The sequence below is a fragment of the Hyperoodon ampullatus genome (assembly GCF_949752795.1).
Source record: "Hyperoodon ampullatus genome assembly, chromosome: 6".
NCBI classification, from domain to species: domain Eukaryota; kingdom Metazoa; phylum Chordata; class Mammalia; order Artiodactyla; family Ziphiidae; genus Hyperoodon; species Hyperoodon ampullatus.
In genome coordinates, this window is record NC_136919.1 from 19,985,007 (window position 1) to 20,004,099 (window position 19,093).

General features: G+C 54.3%; 1 protein-coding gene across 1 annotated transcript in view; it reads right to left on the reverse strand.

The window, feature by feature from the left end:
- The window catches only part of COL27A1 (collagen type XXVII alpha 1 chain), a gene marked incomplete at its 5' end in the record, with an annotated part of 145,297 nt that overhangs the window by 63,096 nt on the left and 63,108 nt on the right, over nucleotides 1–19,093 (reverse strand). The window contains 8 exons of the mRNA XM_079706055.1: nucleotides 920–964; nucleotides 2,567–2,620; nucleotides 2,771–2,824; nucleotides 6,080–6,133; nucleotides 6,767–6,820; nucleotides 8,092–8,145; nucleotides 11,372–11,416; nucleotides 12,082–12,135. Coding sequence (XP_079562181.1) covers nucleotides 920–964; nucleotides 2,567–2,620; nucleotides 2,771–2,824; nucleotides 6,080–6,133; nucleotides 6,767–6,820; nucleotides 8,092–8,145; nucleotides 11,372–11,416; nucleotides 12,082–12,135 — 414 coding nt within the window. The remainder of the gene's footprint in view (nucleotides 1–919; nucleotides 965–2,566; nucleotides 2,621–2,770; nucleotides 2,825–6,079; nucleotides 6,134–6,766; nucleotides 6,821–8,091; nucleotides 8,146–11,371; nucleotides 11,417–12,081; nucleotides 12,136–19,093) is intronic.

Genomic DNA, 19,093 nt, shown 5'->3' on the forward strand with positions numbered 1-19,093 from the left:
GCCAGACGTTAAAGAGATTTGCAAAATATGTAAAACAATGCCACTCTTTTCATTAGATGATTTTGCTTTGGAAAATATAACTATTTTTTTAAAAAAACTATTATTTTTATTAACATGAAACAGGTTTGTAATTAATTTTGAATGAATTGATCCAAAGTTTCTCAGTTTTAAGTACTCATATCGATGTAACCCACACAAAGAAAAGCATTTTGGGTCCTCAATCTCTTTTTTTTTTTTTTTTTTTTTTTTTTTGCGGCACGCAGGCCTCTCACTGTTGTGGCCTCTCCCATTGTGGGGCACAGGCTCCGGACGCGCAGGCTCAGCGGCCATGGCTCACGGGCCCAGCCGCTCCGCGGACCGGGGCATGAACCCGTGTCCCCTGCATCGGCAGGCGGACTCTCAACCACCGCGCCACCAGGGAAGCCCCTCAATCATTTTTAAGAACGTAAAGAGGTCCTGAGACCAAAAAAATCCACAAACTGCCAATTTATGCAATCGCCACTGAAGGTGGGGCGGGACATCCACCTTCTTTCTGGAAGGCCACTTGCAGCAGTGGAGAGAATGCAGAGTCAGTTTCCAGGCAGGGCATCCTCGCTTCCTGGCTATGAGATACTGGGCTAAGCCCTTCGCTCTTTGAGCCGTGAGGGCCTTGAATGAAACCAAGAAAGGCACTGTCTCTCTCACAGGAGAATCAAATGAACGGAAATGGATGCGCAAAGCACCAGCACACAGTAGGTGCACAAGAACAGTTTCCTGCCCCTTGTCTCTCTCCTCTGGGGTCTGTCCTAGCTCCATCCCTGGGGGGGCCCAAGGCCCTGACTGACAACTTCTCTCCGGAGCACCACCCAGATGTTGCCCACCTGCACACAGCTGGCTCAGCATTGACAAATCCCACCTCCCCCGAGCCAGCAACACTCACCTCCAAGCCAGGGGCCCCCGGTGGCCCCATGGGTCCCTCATCTCCCTAGAGTCGGGAGACACGAGAGAGGAACAAAAAGGAGAAAGTTAACCCAGGGGTTGCCTTGGAGCACTTGACCTGTTAGGAGGGGAAGGGGTGGGCACAGGAGAGCTCTCCTGGACCTAGAAATGGTGCACCTGGGCCCCCTGCCTAGCCCCACCCAGGGCAGAGGCCTAGAGGCCAGGCCACATGGGGGCTTCTGTGTGAATGGGGCTCCAGGTGCCCTGTGAATGTGGCTAGCGGGCTGGTGGTAGTGCTGCACAGGAGAGGCAAACCCTATCATCTACTGTGGAAGTAGAGCCCAGACGGCAGCTCAAAGATACGGGCTCTGTTCTGAGCTCTGCCATTTACTCAGTGAAAGAACTTACCCTCACTGTGCCTCAGTTTCCCCACCTGTAAAAGGGTGCAGGGCAGAGAGGATCATCCTAAACTCTGATGAGTAGCCTAAGTTGAGTTCCCGGAGGAGAGCCACGATGTCTCATTCTTTTTTGAAGCCATGGCCCCGACATCACTCAGGATGAGTGTGCCCGGGGTCTAGTGGGTGTGTGGTGCCTGAAGGCTGGGAGGCGGGCACAAGAGAGGGAAGAGGCGGAGGACCGAATGAATGTATGAGTGGACAGATGAGTCAATGAAGACATGAGCAAGCGGCAGGCATATGAGTGGTAACGTGGGAACGTGAGTGTAGACGGAAGCACGGGGCTGGTGCCGTCTTTCCCTCCCACCCTCCTTCCTGCTTTCCGCTTGTGGAGATGTCTCAGGCCCTCCCACAGGCTCAGGCAGCCTCCAGACTGGCCCATCTGGTATACCAGACCTGGAACCAGCCTGAGAAGGGACCCATGTCAGCCAGATGCCTGCCTGTGGTCGTGGTGAGTCTGGGCCTCCTGCACCCTCACCCAGGGCTGTGTGTCATGGGGGACCTGAGGCCTGAGGCCAAGGTGTGCAGTGGAGGACCTTGTGCACAAGGAAAACCTGGGACCAGCCCGTGAGGCATCCAACAGCCCTACATCTGATGCTCCAGCAGGCCCAGAGGACTTGTCAATCCCCTTCATCATGAATGGGTCAATAAGCACATCTTCACCCTGCCACTTACTGGCTGCACAAGCCTTGTCATTCTCTGGGGAGGCCGGAGGCAGCCCCCAGGAGCCCAGAAGTTATAGGGTCTATGCCATGGGCTTTGGGTTCAGCAGACCTGGGTTGGAATCCTAATGCTGCCTGCCACTAACCATGGGACCAGACGTAGTGTCTTTATTCCCCTGAGATTCAGGAGCTCACGTGAGCTGACGATTCCTTCCCTCCCATATCAATACCCCAATAAACTGTGCTGCTGTGAGCCGAAGCAGTGGCGGTGGCTCTGAGAGAGAAAACCCCAGGGCAAAGGGGTTGCCGTGGTGGGAGTGACCCGCCGGTCAGGTCGGGGCAGAGAAGGACCCTGGAAAGGTCACGGGGCAGGGCTGTAGAGGGTGAGCTGGAGGGCAAGCCTAAGGTGGCCCTGGGCCCTGTGTCTCCTGACTGAGGGGCCCTGGCCCTCATCTAAGGCCTCCAGGACCCAGGAGAGAGCAGGCTGGGAGCTGGAAGGGATGGGCAGGGGGCAGGGCCAGACGGTCTCACCTCTGGCCCCAGCTGCCCACGGGGTCCCGGCAGGCCTCGAGCTCCAGGCTTACCCTGGTGAGAAGGGAACAAAAAGGGGTCTCAGAGGCAGCACCTCCATCTGCATCACAGGCTGGCAAGACTCCTGCTGGCTTGGAAGCAGGCCCATGGTTTCCACAGAGTTGTCATTCTCATCAACTGGAGCTCCCCTGGGCAGGGACTCACCTTCATGCCTTCTGGGCCGTTGTCCCCAGGGGGGCCAATGTCTCCGGGAAATCCCTGAACGGAAGCAGAGGGCAGAAGTCACCCAGGGGGACTATGAAGGGAAATGTTAAGACCACAGGTCTTAGAGGGGGACCGACCTGGTTTTCCATCTCATCCTGCAGGGGATGTGACGCTGGGCAGTCAGTTATCACGGTTCTAAAACAAAGAATCAGCCCCTACACTTCAGAGAGGTGCTGAGAAAATTAAGGAAGACAAGGCAGGAAGGTCTCAGCACAGGAACAAGCACACAAGTTCGTCTAATCCAGACTTTCCCAAGTCCTAAGCCTGGGGCAGCCAGGGCCTCAGAGCCAGCCATCCTCTGCTCTGAGAAGTGCCATCCTTTACTGCAGGGATCCTCTATGTTCTGGGTTTGTTGTGACTTTGAAAGGCTCAAAAAGGACTGATCTAGGGCTTCCCTGGTGGCGCAGTGGTTGAGAGTCCGCCTGCCGATGCAGGGGACACGGGTTCGTGCCCCGGTCCGGGAAGATCCCACATGCCGCGGAGCGGCTGGGCCCGTGAGCCATGGCCGCTGGGCCTGCGCGTCCGGAGCCTGTGCTCCGCAACGGGAGAGGCCGCAGCGGTGAGAGGCCCGCGTACCACAAAAAAAAAAAAAAAAAAAAAAAAAAAGGACTGATCTAGTAAATCTCAGCTCATATCGGAAGCTGAAATTCCCACTGAGATGTACTAGATGGATGACTGTACAATGGAAGCTTCTTCCTGACGCGGAGCAGAATCTCCTCCCTTCCTCAACAGAAAAGGCCTGTCCTCCTCTGTCCCTTCTAGTCAGGGGCCCAGGGCCCCTCAGTCTGGCTTTCTCCAACTGCCCACCTTCCAATGCTGGTGATCACTAGGACACCCATGCTTCTCTGGCTGTGAACTGACCAACACAGGCCAGTATAAGAACATCCCCTTCCTTGTTCTAGGTGTAATACCTCTGTTAATTCAGTCTAGAACCCCATTTGCTTTCAGGGCAGACCCACTACTCCCTCAGTTTTCTGCCAGCCAGAAACCAAAGCCTTCTTATATGAATCCCTGAGATCAGACTGCTCCCCCGCTTCGCCTTGGTAAGTGGCTTTTTCCCCTTCCTCTTTTGGGCTTTTGGTAACTCCCATTAAGTTCCAGTTCAAGCATTCTCTCACTCTTCTCATTAGCAAAGGCAAGAATGGTCCTGAATTTGGAGCTAACACACATGGAGCTAAAGCCCCATGTCTTTTTCTTCAAATTGAAAGACTCAAAGTCCCATTCTGCTCCGACTCACTGTGTGACCCTGGACAGGTTTCTAAGCCTCTCTGGGCCTCGGCTTCCTCACCTCTAAAATGGCGACCATAAAATCATCTAACAGGGCTGTTCCGAGGCTTAAAGAGAGTAAGGTGAGTGCAGCGCTTAGTTCAGTATTTGGCACCTGGTAAGCACTCCATAAAAATCTGCATTCCAAAGGGTTTTGGGTCCCGTGTCCTGGGAAAACAAAACAAGTCTGCCTGGGGTGGGCCTGTCTCCGTGGAGAACTTGAAGGTCAGGATCCTGATCAAATTCTAGCCCTCACACAGCTCGGACCCACTGATGAGTGCAAGAGCTAATTCACACAGGGGCTAGGGAGCTGGAGCTGCACCCACGGTCGGTGGCCGAAAAGAGGCAAAGAGCCGTGAAAGCGCTGACATGCTCGTCAGCTTCTGTCTTCAGCTGCGCTGAGCCATCTTCTGGATACTGAGTCTGCCAATCCAAACAGAACACAAAGATGGGGGAGGAAGACCCCACCCCCGTCTGTCCAGGGCCCCAGGAGGGAGCCAAAGAGCAAATAAAGACCTTCTTTGCTACAAGTAGCAGAGTGACCCTGAGGAGGTCACTCCCCCGCTCTGTGACTCAGTTCTCTCATCTGTAAACGGTGGTAGCAGTATCTCCCTCACCGGTTGTGGCGACCATTCGACCAGTTCTCATCCCGAAGATACGACGCAGCCTCCTGGCATGAGGAGGTGCCTAATAAATGTAAGGCAGCAGGCTTTCCACCCGCACTGGCCAGACTGCCGGGAAACCCGGACGCTCAGAGAAGTCTTTTTCCACAGTGACCAGGGGAAGGAACCAGGTCCATGGAAGAGAGGCCAAGTCCATTCGTCTAAAGATAGGACTGTGTCATGGCCAAAGTCAACAGAATGGAAAGCAGAACTTGTAGCTTTCAGGAAACACTCTCTCATCCATCCGGGCGATACCAGGAGTGATCTCTGGAAGGATCTGGAGAACCCGGCAGAACTAGACTTCTGTCTCGGAGACCTTACGAATGTGCAAGGCCCCAGGCCGGGGAGGTGTGTAGAGGTGGGGTGCGGCTAGGGCTGACCTAGACCCCCTGAGACAGACAGTAGCCCTAGCACCGTCCACCCTGCTCTCCAGAGCTGGTCCCCGTACTGGGGTTTGGGGTGGGGTGAGGGGAGAGCAAAAGGGGCTCGACTAGCTGCCTCGCTCCTTTGTTCATAAATGCCAGCTGGTGAACTTTTTTTTTTCTTCTTTTTTTGCGGTACGCGGGCCTCTCACTGTTGTGGCCTCTCCCGTTGCGGAGCACAGGCTCCGGACGCGTAGGCTCAGCGGCCATGGCTCACGGGCCCAGCCGCTCCGCGGCATGTGGGATCTTCCCAGACCGGGGCACGAACCTGTGTCCCCTGCATCGGCAGGCGGACTCTCAACCACTTCACCACCAGGGAAGCCCGATGAACGTTTAACATACCTGTGCTCGTTATCACATGTATCAGAATCTCTCAGGTTCTACTGACTCAGCTAGAGTTGTTATGTTAATTGCTTTATCCATCCGTCACTATTTCTCCTTCTCCATCAAACACCAGAATTTTACACTTGTCCCCTGCTCCCCATCCCTGTGAGCCGTGAGCCCTGCACTTCTCCAGGGTGGCTGTGGGCAGTTAGAAAAGTTCCAGGGCTCAGAGGGGTTGGATGCCTCAATCCTCAGGGTAGAGAATGTGGGGAGCTCCCGTGAAGGGTCGAGGCAGTAGAGCTCAGAGGGTTTTCCTGATGTTTGTTTCTGGAAACTGTAAAGGCAGCTACGAAGCTGGGGAGGCTGTCTGAGGCCAGCTTCTGGGCCACTGCCTTTGAGAGCCTCTAGGGAAGCCCGGAGGCACAGAAGCAGAAAAGGAATTTCTATGCTCAGCCCCATATCTCATCTGCTGTGTGACCTCAGGCAAGTCTCTCCCTGTCTCTGAGCCTTGGTTTCCCAAGCACAACACCCAGTCCCAGTAGCAGCCAGACACAGAGAAATAGGGTATTGCATACCTCGGGTCCAGGGGGCCCAGGAAACCCAACGGATCCTTTGTCTCCAACTTTGCCCTATGGAAGAGAAGAGATTGTGGAGGAGGCAGGGCTAAGTGAGGGTCTACCTTCCCTGGATCTCCTGTATTAGCCCCCTGGCTGGGGGTGGTTGGAAAACTCAGGAGAATATGAGTGAAATCTGCCTAGGTAACTGCAAGGAGCTACGGTTCAAACCCCATCTCCTACACTTGCTAGCCACAGGCTCCAGGGCAAGTCACTTCACCTTGGAACCTCACTTTCCCCATCTGCAAAATGGGAGCAATAAGTCTCTAACCCCTGGGGTTGTTGGCAGACTTCAGAGAGGTATAGCACAGGAAGGATCTGATGCACAGTAACATTCAATAAATAAATGACACCCACTGCTATTATTAATAATGTTACTATGATTTACGAGACATTGGGAGCCCTGATTCTCACCAGAGGTCTGCCAGTGACTGATACCTATCTATGACGCTGGGTGTACTCCTGCCCCTCTGGGCCTCAGTGTCCTCATCTGTAAAATGGGTGAATCTCCATTTCTGCTCTGTTCTATTCGCCTCCCAGAGCTGCTGCGAGAGGAAAGGAGATCCTGGATGTGAAAGCATCTCTGGCCACATTCCATGACCACTTGGAGAGTGTGAGGTTGGGGACCTCAGAGCAGAAGGTACTTACCACAGGCCCTGGCTTCCCCCGTGCGCCTGGGAACCCTGGTAATCCCTGGCTCCCCTGAAAAAGATGCAGAGCAAACTGTGGTTAGTAAGGACCGGAAATGGCCAGATCAACGGCGCTTGGTCATTCTTGCCGGCCTGAGGCTTGGAGAACATCCACTTTTAGAGGGGAGGATGAGCTCCCCAGTCCTCTTCCCTGCTTGCAAGTTCCAGCTTGGCAGCCCTATAGGCTGGGACCCGGGGATGCAAAGGTGAAACAGCAGCTCCTGTCCTCACCAGGTCATCCTGGAACCCGGGACCCTGGGCCTCCAAGCAAGCACTGAAGCGCCCTCGATGCCCGGGGAAGTCTGGAGCCTGGGGCCCAGCTGGAGAGGCAGCCAGGCCTGCGTGGCTCGCAACCCAGAGACACTGAGGCTGGGTCAGGACAGGCCAGCCAGGAGGGAGGGGAGAGGAAGAGGGAGAGCTGGCCAACATCTGGGTCTCGTTGACTGGCTGGGTGAGGTCCAGATGTGGCCACATGGTGCCGGACACAGGCAAAGAGGAGCCGGCCTCGGCAGGCTGCCTGGGTTCCTCAGTCAGTCAGGCCAGCTACTCACTCAGACGTGTCTTAAATGTTCACCACTCCATGCAGTACCCTAAGCTGAGCTCCTCCAGGCCAGCCGGGGGCCCTATCCTTGGGAACCTGCTATCTGGCAGGGGGCTGAGCACAAATCCCCATCAACCAGGGGAGAAATGTGCTACCGCAGGTGATGGGCAGGGAATGAGAATGGCAGAGAAGGGAATGGTCACTTCCTGAGCAGGTAGAGAAAATGGCATCCACGCAGGGTTCTGCGGCCGGGCTGGGCCACGCCCAGGCGGGACGGAGGGTGTGCCCGGCTAGGCAGCAGTGTGTGCAAACTTGAGGTGCAGCGGGCAGGTCAGTGGGGCTGGAGCACAGGGCTAGAAGGGCAAGAGGCAGGAAAGTGTCAGAGTGTCCTGTGCACTGGGGGGTCCGGGTGCCGGGGCAAGGAGCCAGGACACCACTCTGGGAGCAGTAGGAAGCCATGGATGGGCTGTGAGCACAGAGCAGAGCTGGGCCCTCAGAACAGTTTTGTGGCGGTGAGGAAGACAGACTGGGAGGGAAGAGGCTGGGGCCTGGGAATAAGTCAGGAGGCCATTGTGAAGTCCAGGGAAGAGACAATGAGAGGGTAGACGGACAATGGAGAAGACAGGACTGTGTGAAAGGAAGCCATCCTACAGGCGGGTCCTGGCCCTTGACGGGCCCTGGGAAGGAAGCCAGAGCCAGAGAAGGGCAGGGCAGGGGGCAGGGGGCGAACCTGCTGAAATTACCTTGTCTCCTTGGAATCCGGTATCTCCTGACACACCCGGAACCCCTTGTTCACCCTAAATACACACCAGCAAAGAAGGTTACGATGGAGACCACGGTGGGTTCTGGAATTCTCCCCGACATCCAGACCCACTGGGAGGGTACAGCTCTGCTGAGGCTGTTTCCAAAGTCGATCTGCCCAGCAGCAGCCTTGTTACAGAAAAGGGCAGCTCCCAGCCCTGCCCTGCCCCGGGTAGGGAAGGTAGGCCCTGGGGGGACAAAGCCAGCTTATGTGCAGGTCTGCCTGGGGTTGCTCACGTGGCTGAACATTCCACTAACAGAAACTAAACTGCCCAATGTCACGTGGCCTTGTCAGGAGAACAGACACTTGAGGGTCAAAGGAGCTGTGCCTTGATCTTTCAGCCTCCTCATCATCAACTGATGTCACACAGAGGAGCGTGCAGCCTGGACAGTGGCCCTACACCACTGAGGGTTCTGAGTGCTTGCATCTGTTGTTTGATATTTTTCACCACCAGGCTGTGAGCTGTCATTTCGTCCTTCTGTGGGAGTTTCTATGCCAGCAATCTGCTTCGGTCTACTGTTAATTAGCTGCTTTTAATCAGCTATAGCATGAGAAACCGGAGCACCTGGTTAGTTAAGACTATGTGTAAACAGCGAGTAAACTGGTCTCGAGTTAGGTCTGGGTGTTTCTTTTCTAAGACGACACACTGCATGGGCTTGGTGACACTGATTCTGGCTGTCGGAGGCCTCTTCTAGTCCCTCCCTGTATTCAGCCACATCCTGGTAAATGAGCTGTCGCAGAACCAGATTGGGAGATGTTTCTCCGTGGAGCTGGAACTGTCTCACACAGCCCTCATCATTTCCAGCTTTCCATGTTGGTACATTGGCCCCAGGACTCAGAAAACATTCACAGCCCTGGGAGCAGTTGGAGGAATGGGGAGAAAAACCCAGGAAGAATGGAGAATCTTAGAGAACTCATGTTGTGCAGCTAAGGCCATGATCCAGCAGAACTTCCTTGGTAGAACAAAAGCCAGATTTTTTTTTTAAATAAAAAAAAAGTTTAACTTACTTTGGTTTTTCCAGTTTGGAAAATCTTGTACAATATCCCAGAATTTTAGGAACCAAGGAACATTTTTTTTTTAATGTCCAAAGGAGGAGTAAGATGGTTTAAAAAAAAAAGTTTCAAAGGCACCTAAGAAATCAGGACAATGGATTTGGAGAAAGCTGGGCCTGGCACAGGAGCCTGGGTTCCAGAATGTGCTGCCATGGTGGGAGAGGGAGCCAGGTTGTTGTAAGTGGGACTGAGGCCAGGCTGGGTCATGGACAATCTGGGATTCTGGGCAGGAGGACCATGGAACATGAAGGGGTGGCTCTATCACCCCAGGGGAGGGCCAGGGGGTAGGGTGGGAGTGAAGAGGGGCTGATCAGAACCCTGCCCCCCGAAATATTAAGACCCTGCCCCAGCCAAAGGGGCAGAAAAGAGATTTCTTTTGCTTTTCTTATTTTTCTTTTTTTTCAACGCTTAAGACTTATTTGATTTTCCTGAGATCTACGAACAGGAAAATAATTTTCTCCTCTTTTTTTTTTTTTTTTTCCCAGTGCTTTCGCCTCTCTCAATGTCCCAGGCACCACCAGTCAGCAAGCCAGCCGAGTTCTATGTAACACGTTGATTGCCATGTTCCTGAAGAAACAGTGAGCTGGAGGCCAGCTCTGCAAAGGGCCTATAAAAAGCTCCCTGCCTACACTCCGATTTCCCCCACTTCCTTCCGCTCCTCCATGACTTCAACATTTCCAGAGTGCTGATGACTCACACCGCAGGGTAAACAGGTAGCTGTGGGGAAGCCCCACCTCCAGCAGAAAGCCCCTGCATCTCCAGAGGGAGGGCCGTGGAAGAGGGGGCTTAGCAAAGGCAGCAGGGCAGAGCTGAGTCGGCGAGGCAGAGGGAGCCGCAGCCGGAGGCTTGGGCGTGACGGGAGGAGATGGGAAAAGGGGAAACAGATGAGAAGACTGGGCTGAGCACGGCACGGCCAGGTACCTAGGGGCGGGAGTGGGTGAGACAATCTGGGGTGCCCATTTCTGCCCAGCAGCTCTAATTTTCTGAGTCCAGGGTCTGGGCTGGCTCCAACAGATCACTGAGTTTCCTTCGATGCATCTCTTCTCCTCTTTGGGTCTGCTTCCCCGGCTGTGAAATGTAGGCACCGGAGGAGGTGACCTCTTAAGGGCCTCACTGGCTCTGCCCTTCCAACCTCAGTCTTGCTTCGTGGTGGAGGTCTCTGTCGGCAGTGCCTGGGTTCAAATCCTGACACTACTTACCAGCTGTCTGTGCTCGGCAAGCTTCCTATCTCACAGAGGGGTGGAGGATGACCGGGCTAAGCCCCGCAAAGCACTCAGAGCGGGCTCAGCGCCGGTGCCGGTACCTGTACCTGTACCTGTACCTGTTCCTCGGATTTAGGAGGAGCAGTCATCTGAAGACAGGTGCAGAGGCAGCCTGGCCCCGGTAGCAGCTGAGCAGCTCTTATTGGCTCAGGTATGGAACCTGGGATGTTGCCAGAAGCTCTCCCACACTCCCTGAGCCAGAGGGGAGGGCAGGGAGATGGCCACAGGGCAGAGCACAGGGGCACCACTCCCTGCCCTCCATGTCTCTTGGCTTAGATGCTGCAGGACCCAGGCCAGGTGCTGCCTCATGTTGGGCCCCGGGGTCCCACCTACCCACCTCCAGCTCTGGTTTGGCCCGGGGTCAGTTCAGCAGCAGGGCTGCGGAGGGCACATGGCAGCTGGCAGGAAAGCAGGTGGGAGCTCAGGGGCCCGTCCTGGCTTTTCCGTTGCATTTTCAGACACTGGGATGGGGCTCCCTGTTCTCATCTGGGCGGCTGATGTGCGTCTGTTTCCTCCTACGCCTGGGAGGGGTCTCTGGACCCCCCCTCAGCCCTGCCCTGGGGCCCATCATCTCAGCACCGCTCCTCCCCGCCCACCCCGGGTTCTGTGGCGTTGGCCTCAGCTTTGCTCCCCAAATTCGGAGACCTGCCTTACCCTACCCCCGACCCGGGTCTCAAGAGCCCCCCACACTCTGTCTGCCAAGGTCTGCATGCCTCCAGAACCATCTTCCTGGGTCCCACCCAGAGTTAACAAGGAAGAAGCTGGGGAGCGCAGATTTAGCGGGGCCAGAGGGAAGGCAGTAAGAGTGCAGGGGAGTGGACCTGGCAAGAAATCAGCAGCAGCGTCGAGGCTGAGGGGGTTCGCATGCAGACAAAACACAGTGCAATAAGGGAGTATTCAGATCACCTTATCACCTTTCAGTCCGGGTTCCCCCACGTTTCCCATCAGTCCCTGCAAAACAGAGGCCAGGGTTCAGCTGTGAGGGACGTTCAAAACCCCACAAGTCAAGAGCCCTGGCGTAAACCCACTGGCTTGCTGCAAGACCCCATGCCGGGGCCCCAGCCCAAAGGGCAGTGGTGTGGATTGCAGGACCATGAGAAGGGGCAGTGGACTTGTGAATTGCAGTGCTCTGGACACATCCAGGGGAGAAGGGTGCCAATGGGGAGAGATGGGCTTCATGAGCCGCGTCACACGCTTGTTGGCCAAATGGAGTCATCCCTGGAACGTGGTCCGGGCAATTTTAGCCCACCTTTCTCCTGCACGCCCATCCTACTCAGGGATGTCCTGAACTCACTGGCTCGCCATTATATAGAGTTTCTGTGCTCCTGGTAATGGCCCCCACTGGACTTTCAGTGCCCTGAAGTCCAGAACCAAGTCTGACTCATGCACAGCTGGAGGACTGCCGTCCAATGAAGATGTCTGGCATGAATGACATGCGGCCGATGACCGGCTCTCAGGACTGAGAAGCACTGAGCCCCTGATCTGCCACGTTCCACCCCAGCCCCCCTCTGAGTGCCCCCCAACACCGTATCAGGGTAGCCTTCCTTCCGGGCTGAAATGAGTCAAGGGGTGCCCGGCTGTGATGAGACTCGAATTAAGGGACAGCTCTCGTTTACCTTCATGCCCTTGGGTCCTGGGTAGCCAATTGGACCCAATGCTCCCATGTCGCCCTGGGAAGAGAAAGAGAAGAGGAAGCCATGAGAGCTGGCTCACAGGAGGCTGGACCTGGGAAGGATTTCGAGGACGCAATCCCCCTGGGTTGACCTTGTAATTAGGCACGTTCATCTCCACTGAAGTACCGGAGTCAATTTCACAGAGGACCTCTCCCAAGTTCATTTCTTGATTGCTGTCCCGTTTACCACTCCTTTCCACGTCCTATTAGATTCTTTACATCCCATACTAGTTAAGGGACTCAGGGCATTTCACTGGGCTTCTGTGGACCTCGATCTCCTGACCTATAAAACGGGGACAATGATCCCTCGCCCTGAAAGCTGTTATGAGGGTTAAATAAGCACACACAGAGGCTTCGACTCCTCTAGCTTAGTGAGGGGCAGGAACTTTCTGCTTCCAGAAGCTGGGCCACCTCCTTGGGACAGCAGCAAGGAAGGGGTGGGGCTGTCAATCACAGACACCCGAGGTGCAGATGGACCCTGTAGGACACTAAGATCAGCGGGTAGGTCCTGGACCACAGGCTGGAGACCCAGCGTCAGATCAGATCAGACCGTCCAAGGCGAGAGCAGAGGAGGTCCTAGACCCTGGAGAGTCACGTTCCCTTCACGGGGGGCCCTTCACTGAGGGCTGGGGAAAGGCCGGGAGGCAGTGAGTGGAGGTCAAGGCCAGACCCCCGTCCCACCTCTCCTTTGCTGCTCACTCACTGTGCCATTTCGGGGGTTAACCTCTCCGTGCCTCAGTTCCCTCATCTAAAACAGGGACTAATACTCTGCGTTTCCTAGAGTTGTTTGGAGAAGTAATTGACTTACATGTATAAAGTACTTGGCACTGCCTGGAAGCATTTTTGGTGGTTACAACTGAAGAGGTGCCACTGGCATCTCGTGGGTGGAGGCCCCACAGCAAAGAATTAGCTGGCTCTAATGTCAGTTGCATTGAGGTGAGAAACCCTGGTCTAAAGGGAAGGGGTGAATGGATTTTCTCTAAACAAGCCCACCCTCTTTCCCTGAAGTCTCGTTCTCACTTCCTGCCCTCCCCCATCACCACTGCCCTCAGCCACAGCCATCACAGTAAGCGCCCCCCCAGAGAAAGGGAGCCCCTGAAATAACCTCTTCTCTCCCTTGTCCATCCTCTGTGACCGATCTGAGTGTCTGGCTGCTGTGTGAGCCCAGTCAATGTGCTTCACCTCTCTGGGCCTCAGTTTCCCACATCCCTGAATCAGGCTCCACAGAGGCGCCCTGACAAATGCTCTGAAGCATTGAGGAACCAAGGCTCCTCCAGGTGGCCAGGTTCAAGAACGGGTTCCTGTGGGAGCTGCCTGGAGACAGCTCAGAGGGAGGCCGGCAGAGAATGAAACATCACGTTCCTGCTGTCTCCTGCGTACGGACGGGCGGACGGGCCGAGGAGCCTGTGCAGTGGCATGTCCCCAGGAGAGAGACAGAGGGAAACACTGGAGCGCACAGACGGCAACAGCAAGGCCTGGCTGAGGCAATGCAGATTCTCACCCCCCGCCCCCCTGAACCCACCTGATTGGGTCAAACCAAACCTAGCTGAGCCTTTGCCAAGGAACTCTGCTTTCAGTTCCCATCAAGTAATCCTATTAAGAAAGCGGGCTCTCAGTTTAACAGGTGATGATAGCGATACAAATGACACTGGCTGGTAAGCACTGTGTTACGCACTTCACATGCCTCAACTCCGTGACTCCTCACGACAGCCCTTCATGGTCCCTCTGCTACTCTCCCCATTTTACAGATGAGGAAACTGAGGCTCTGAGAGGCGAGGGCTTGAGCAAATCACAGAGCTGGGCAGAGCTGGGATTCACACCAGGCAGTCTGTCCCCAGAGCTTCTAAGCAATTCTGAGGTAATCTTTGGAGAGGAGAAGCCAGGATCGCTGGCCAGGGAGAGCCTGGACTGAAGGAAAGCCAGCCCCTCAGAGAAGAGCATTTCAGCAGGAGGCTTTGGCTGTGGCTCCCCGCTCCCTCTCTCTTCCTGGAGGAAGGGAGCAAGGGGTGGCCACCCAGCGTTCCCCGTGGTGCACAAATAAACAGACTAGGCCCTGCTAGCGCAGTTGGCTCCGATGGGGGCCGAGGCCTCGAGCAGAGAGGACCAGCCAGCAGCTCCGGGAACACAGGCTCCCTCTTCCCCGCTCCAGACCTGACGGCGGCTTGTTGTGTGGAAGGTGAATTCAGTACAGGCCCGACTGATGCCCGTGTAGGTACCACACAGCCCGGCATGTGTGTGCGACCCCTGCGAGCCTCTCCAAGGGGGTCTGTGTGTGGCGGAGGCGAGGGCCAGCATGGCATCCCACCCAAGAACCCGTGGAAAAGAGGCTCTGGCTGCAGGGCACACGGGGAGAAGGTGGCCGCTTGCTCAGGGCAGGTCTTCTTCACGTGGGCAGGATCCCCACGTTGGACTATAAAAGCATTTGGGGGAGAACAGAGAAAACCTCAGGCCACATTCCCCCCAGTTCAGCCTGCAGATACCAGTCTGCTCCGTGCTCGATACTGTCGTGGGCAGCTTGGCCAAGTGACACACAATATCACGTCCCACGAGAAAGAACAGTGAGTCATGCCTGTAATTGGGAACCTGTTTCCATGTTTGCCTAAACTCCCAGACCCTGCTCCACACACTTTGTCCTTCATCTCGTTGACTCCCATCAAGAACACAACCAACCAACCAACCACATCTGTGACCACTGGAGGAGCTCCTACTGTGTGCCAGGCACCACGCCAGACACTTCCCAGTCTCATCAGCTCTGTTCAGACGCTCACCAACTGCTCACAGTAACCCCATGAGGTCAACACCATCATCAGTGCCATTCCATTTCACAGATGAGAAAACCGAGGCTCAGAGTGAGGTGAAGCAACTAACCCAAGACTATGCAGCAAGCAGGGGACATAGGCAGGGCCAGAACAGGTCTGTCTGTCCGCCTGGGCCCACAGACCATGCTCACAAGCCTGGGATTGACTCTGTTTACTCTAATAAAGGGCCCAAGGATGCCTTTCCTCATTGCGCTCACTCATAAGTGACAGGGTGTGAGGACAGGCTTGAGATTCAAAAACAGGCTAAGAGTCCCACTCCGGCGTCCCGTGTGCCGGAAAGCATCCAGGCTGGCGTTTGCCCAGGACCCCTGAAAGAAAACCTAGGGGGCTCCCATCACCTACCCTCACGGGTGCTGGCAGAGCTCCCTCCCTCCCTCGCCATGCCTTACCTTCCTGCCCTGCTGTTCCTCTGCAGCCGGGCCATCCTTGGCCACTGCTTCCTATACTGAGTGCTCCGCCCTGAGCTCACATTGTCCTCTGCCCTCACCACCAGCATCACCTCCCTGACCCCACAGGCCAGGTCAGGCCCCTGCCATCATGTCTGAGCCTGACATGGCTTTCGCTCATGGCCTGTTCCATACCCATGACCATTGACGCGGGTGCCTGTGTGGCCACTGCCTGTCCCATGCCCCAGAGGAAGCCCTCACGAAAAGTGGCTAAATCAGTGGGTGAAAAAGAAGTCTGCACACTACTGTCATTTACAAACCCTCTAGGTTAAAATCTGGCCACAGTGTTGCCTGGAATTGCCTTTTAAGGCAACAAGGCCTCTTTCCAGAAACTCTGATGGGGGTCAGACCCCTGGGGACAGGACCTGGGAGCTGTGGCCAGTCCCAGCTCCTGTGTGGTCTTAATAAGCACCATCTCTCACAGAGAACAGCCACTGGCACTGCCCGGTCCACACTCTCACATACTCTCTCCATTCGTGGAACTAGGTGCAGCGGTGAAGTTCACGAGCTGTAAACACAGGCCGAGCTCTAGCTTAACAGCTGGGTGACCTCGGGCAGGTGCTTCAGCCTCTCTGAGCCTCGGTTTCCTTGACTGTACAATTGTAATCCCACTTCCCACTCAGAAGCCTGCTATGATAATTAAATACCTAGCACAGGACCCAGCACACGAGGGTTTGGTCAATGCCAGCTAGTGGGGTTCCTGACCTTGATTTCTAGACAAAGAAATAAAGCCAGATGATCATTTAGTAACAGAGTGTGGTAGACTTGTCCACTATATCCCACATGCTGGCATTTGGCCAGATCACATATTCTTTGGGTCTCATTAAATGGAGAAGCCAAAATTCCCTTTGTGTCGCTCAGAATAAAAAAGCCAGAAATTTTCTTTGTTGAGCAGATTCTGGAAACAGGCACACTTTGCTTGAAGCCCAGCCAAAGGGTTTCAGTTACTCAAAGGGGGCTGTTTCCAGGCTGTCTCTGCAGAGGGCCACCAGCGGCTGATGAGATTGGGGTCACACAGGCCTGGGTTGCAAGTCCCTAGCTGGTGACCTCAGGCTCCACTCAGCCTCCTCATCGGGGTGACCAGGCTGCTGCCGCCCGCCTCAAGCGTCTCGAGGCTCCCAGCCTAATGCGTGTCAAGCACACACAGAGCAGAGACAGAAGCTCCATACATGTTAATCTGTCCTCCTCACCCTTCCTCCCGCCTGCAAGGACCCAGGGGACAGGGGAAGTTTCGACTTCAGTCTGCATGCAAATTGCTTCGGCTGACTAGACAGAAGGCATTGTATAAATCTGAAGCCCCACTAAAATGATTATTAGTATGTGGAATTCCCATTTGCTCAGCTAAAAACCCACATCCTCTGGAAAACCGTAGGTGACTCACGATCCCTCTTCCCTTTAGCTCCTGGTTAGAAAATTCCTTTCCTCTCCAACTCTTTGGGGAAACAATTTGTTTCCCCAAGCACAGAGGCTGCTGTCCCCAAAAATCCAGGTCAGGAGGGGGTGCCTTGGGTGGGAGAGGGCACTGGCTTGGAGGAGAGTGGTGGTGATTTGGTGGGTGCAGGTCCAGCCCTGTGGCACCCCCAGGCATAAGGGAAAAAGAATGTCACCTTGGCACCAAAGGGGATTTAAAAACAGGAAGCAAGACTGAAAGTGGCCAGAGAAACACATAAGGCAAGGGCGGGCTGGGGGTGTGGGGGGTGGACAGCAGCTCTTTGGAAAGGGGATCAGGAGGGGGTGCAGGGCCTGAGAAATGCAGGGACACCCAGGGCTCACCCCTAGCTCAGGCCCCGCAGAAGAGGGGCAGGAAGAGAAGTGCCCTGAACTAGGAGTTGGGGGGCATGGCCTCTGATCATGCCTCCATCTTCTCCTGCCTTGGGTGTGACCTTGACCTAGGGACTCAGTCTGCCCATCTGCCCAATGGGATTCTCCTAAGAGGTACTGAGCACAGGGTTGCCAGATTGAGTGAATAAAAATACAGGATGCCTGGGCTTCCCTGGTGGTGCAGTGGTTGAGAGTCCGCCTGCCGATGCAGGGGACACGGGTTCATGTCCCGGTCTGGGAAGATCCCACATGCCGCGGAGTGGCTGGGCCCGTGAGCCATGGCTGCTGAGCCTGCGCGTCCGGAGCCTGTGCTCCGCAATGGGAGAGGCCACAACAGAGAGAGGCCCACGTACCGCAAAAAAAAAATTAAAAAAAATAACCAAAATAACAGGGTGCCCAGTTAAAATCTGAATGTCAGATAAACAATCAAACAAATGAATGATATTTTAGTATAAGTGTGTTCTAAATATTGTATTTGAAATTCAAATTTCACTGGGCGTCTTATATTTTATCTGGCAGCCCTAACTGTGGAGAGCAAAGGGGAGCAACGGTGGGAAAGAGCTTCGTAAAGAGTCAGGAAGGCCAAGGGCTATGATGGCATAGTCTCCAGGATCTGCGTGCATTTGGCCAAGCAATATTCTTGCCCCTCTCAGGATCCAACCTAGTGGGCGCCAACAATGACAAATAGGCACATGTGCCAAGATGACAGCCAAGATACGTAAACATCCCTTCAGAAACGCTTTGGGGACGGGGATCATATAGCCTGAAGAAGGAGCCTTGGGAAGAACAGACAACAACCATCTTTACATCTTGAACAGCCTCTCCCAGGGGCAGGGAGATGAGCTGGGCTCAAAACACAGGAAAACCCTGCACAATGAGAGCTCTGTGAACGCAGATGGGCTTTCACAGGAGGGAGCTTCCAACACCAGGGTGTTCAAGTTGGAGTTTAATGACCGTATGACCAAAATGCTCCAGAAGGGAGTCCTGCTGAGCTTAGAGAAGGTTGGACCCGTAGACTTCTGAGATCCTCATAATGTCAGGTTCTCTAACACTCATCGCAGATATTTCTTTTTCCGAAGCATTCAGGTCAGTGCCTTGTGCCAGAGAAGGTGCTCAGCAAAGGACATCAGGGATGACAAATGTATGACTCATGTGTTGACACTTCCTCACCCCAAGCCAAGGCAGACATCACCAATTTGCAGCACCCTCTCCCACTAATTTCCAACGTGACTTTGAAATCTTTCTCAATGCAGCACTCCAGATGGCTGCTACCAGGCATAAAATATCTTACGTGTGTGTGTAAAACACTACTACTACTACTACTACTACTACTACTACTACTACTACTACTACTACTGAATCACTACATATTAACAGTACTTTATTATTAACAAGTAAGAGTAAAATCATTCATATTATGATTATTATTAAATTTATCATTATTATTATTATAACTAGTGCTTCTTGAGTGCTTACTATGTACTAGGCACTATATATGTGCTAGTTTCCTTAAATCCTCACAACATTCTCCCAAGTTAGGTACTAATATTATTCCCATTTTAAAGATGAAGAAATTGAGGCATGGGGGTGGGGAGAGGGGTAAAAAATGTGCTCAGAGTTGCAATTAAATGAGTGATAGAGCTAGGATTTGAACCCAGGTGATCTGGGTGTAGGGACTACCTTCTTAATCACTTGACTGGACTGGACCGGGTGTGTCTGTGGTCCTAACAAGAGCGGGAGCGAAGATCCCATCTTACAGAGTGGATCCCTGAGGCTCAGGGAAGTGAGGCCATAACTGAAGACCACAGAGCCCAGAGGAGGCGAGGCCAGGATTCAGACACAGGTTGATCTGACCTCCACCCCGACCCTG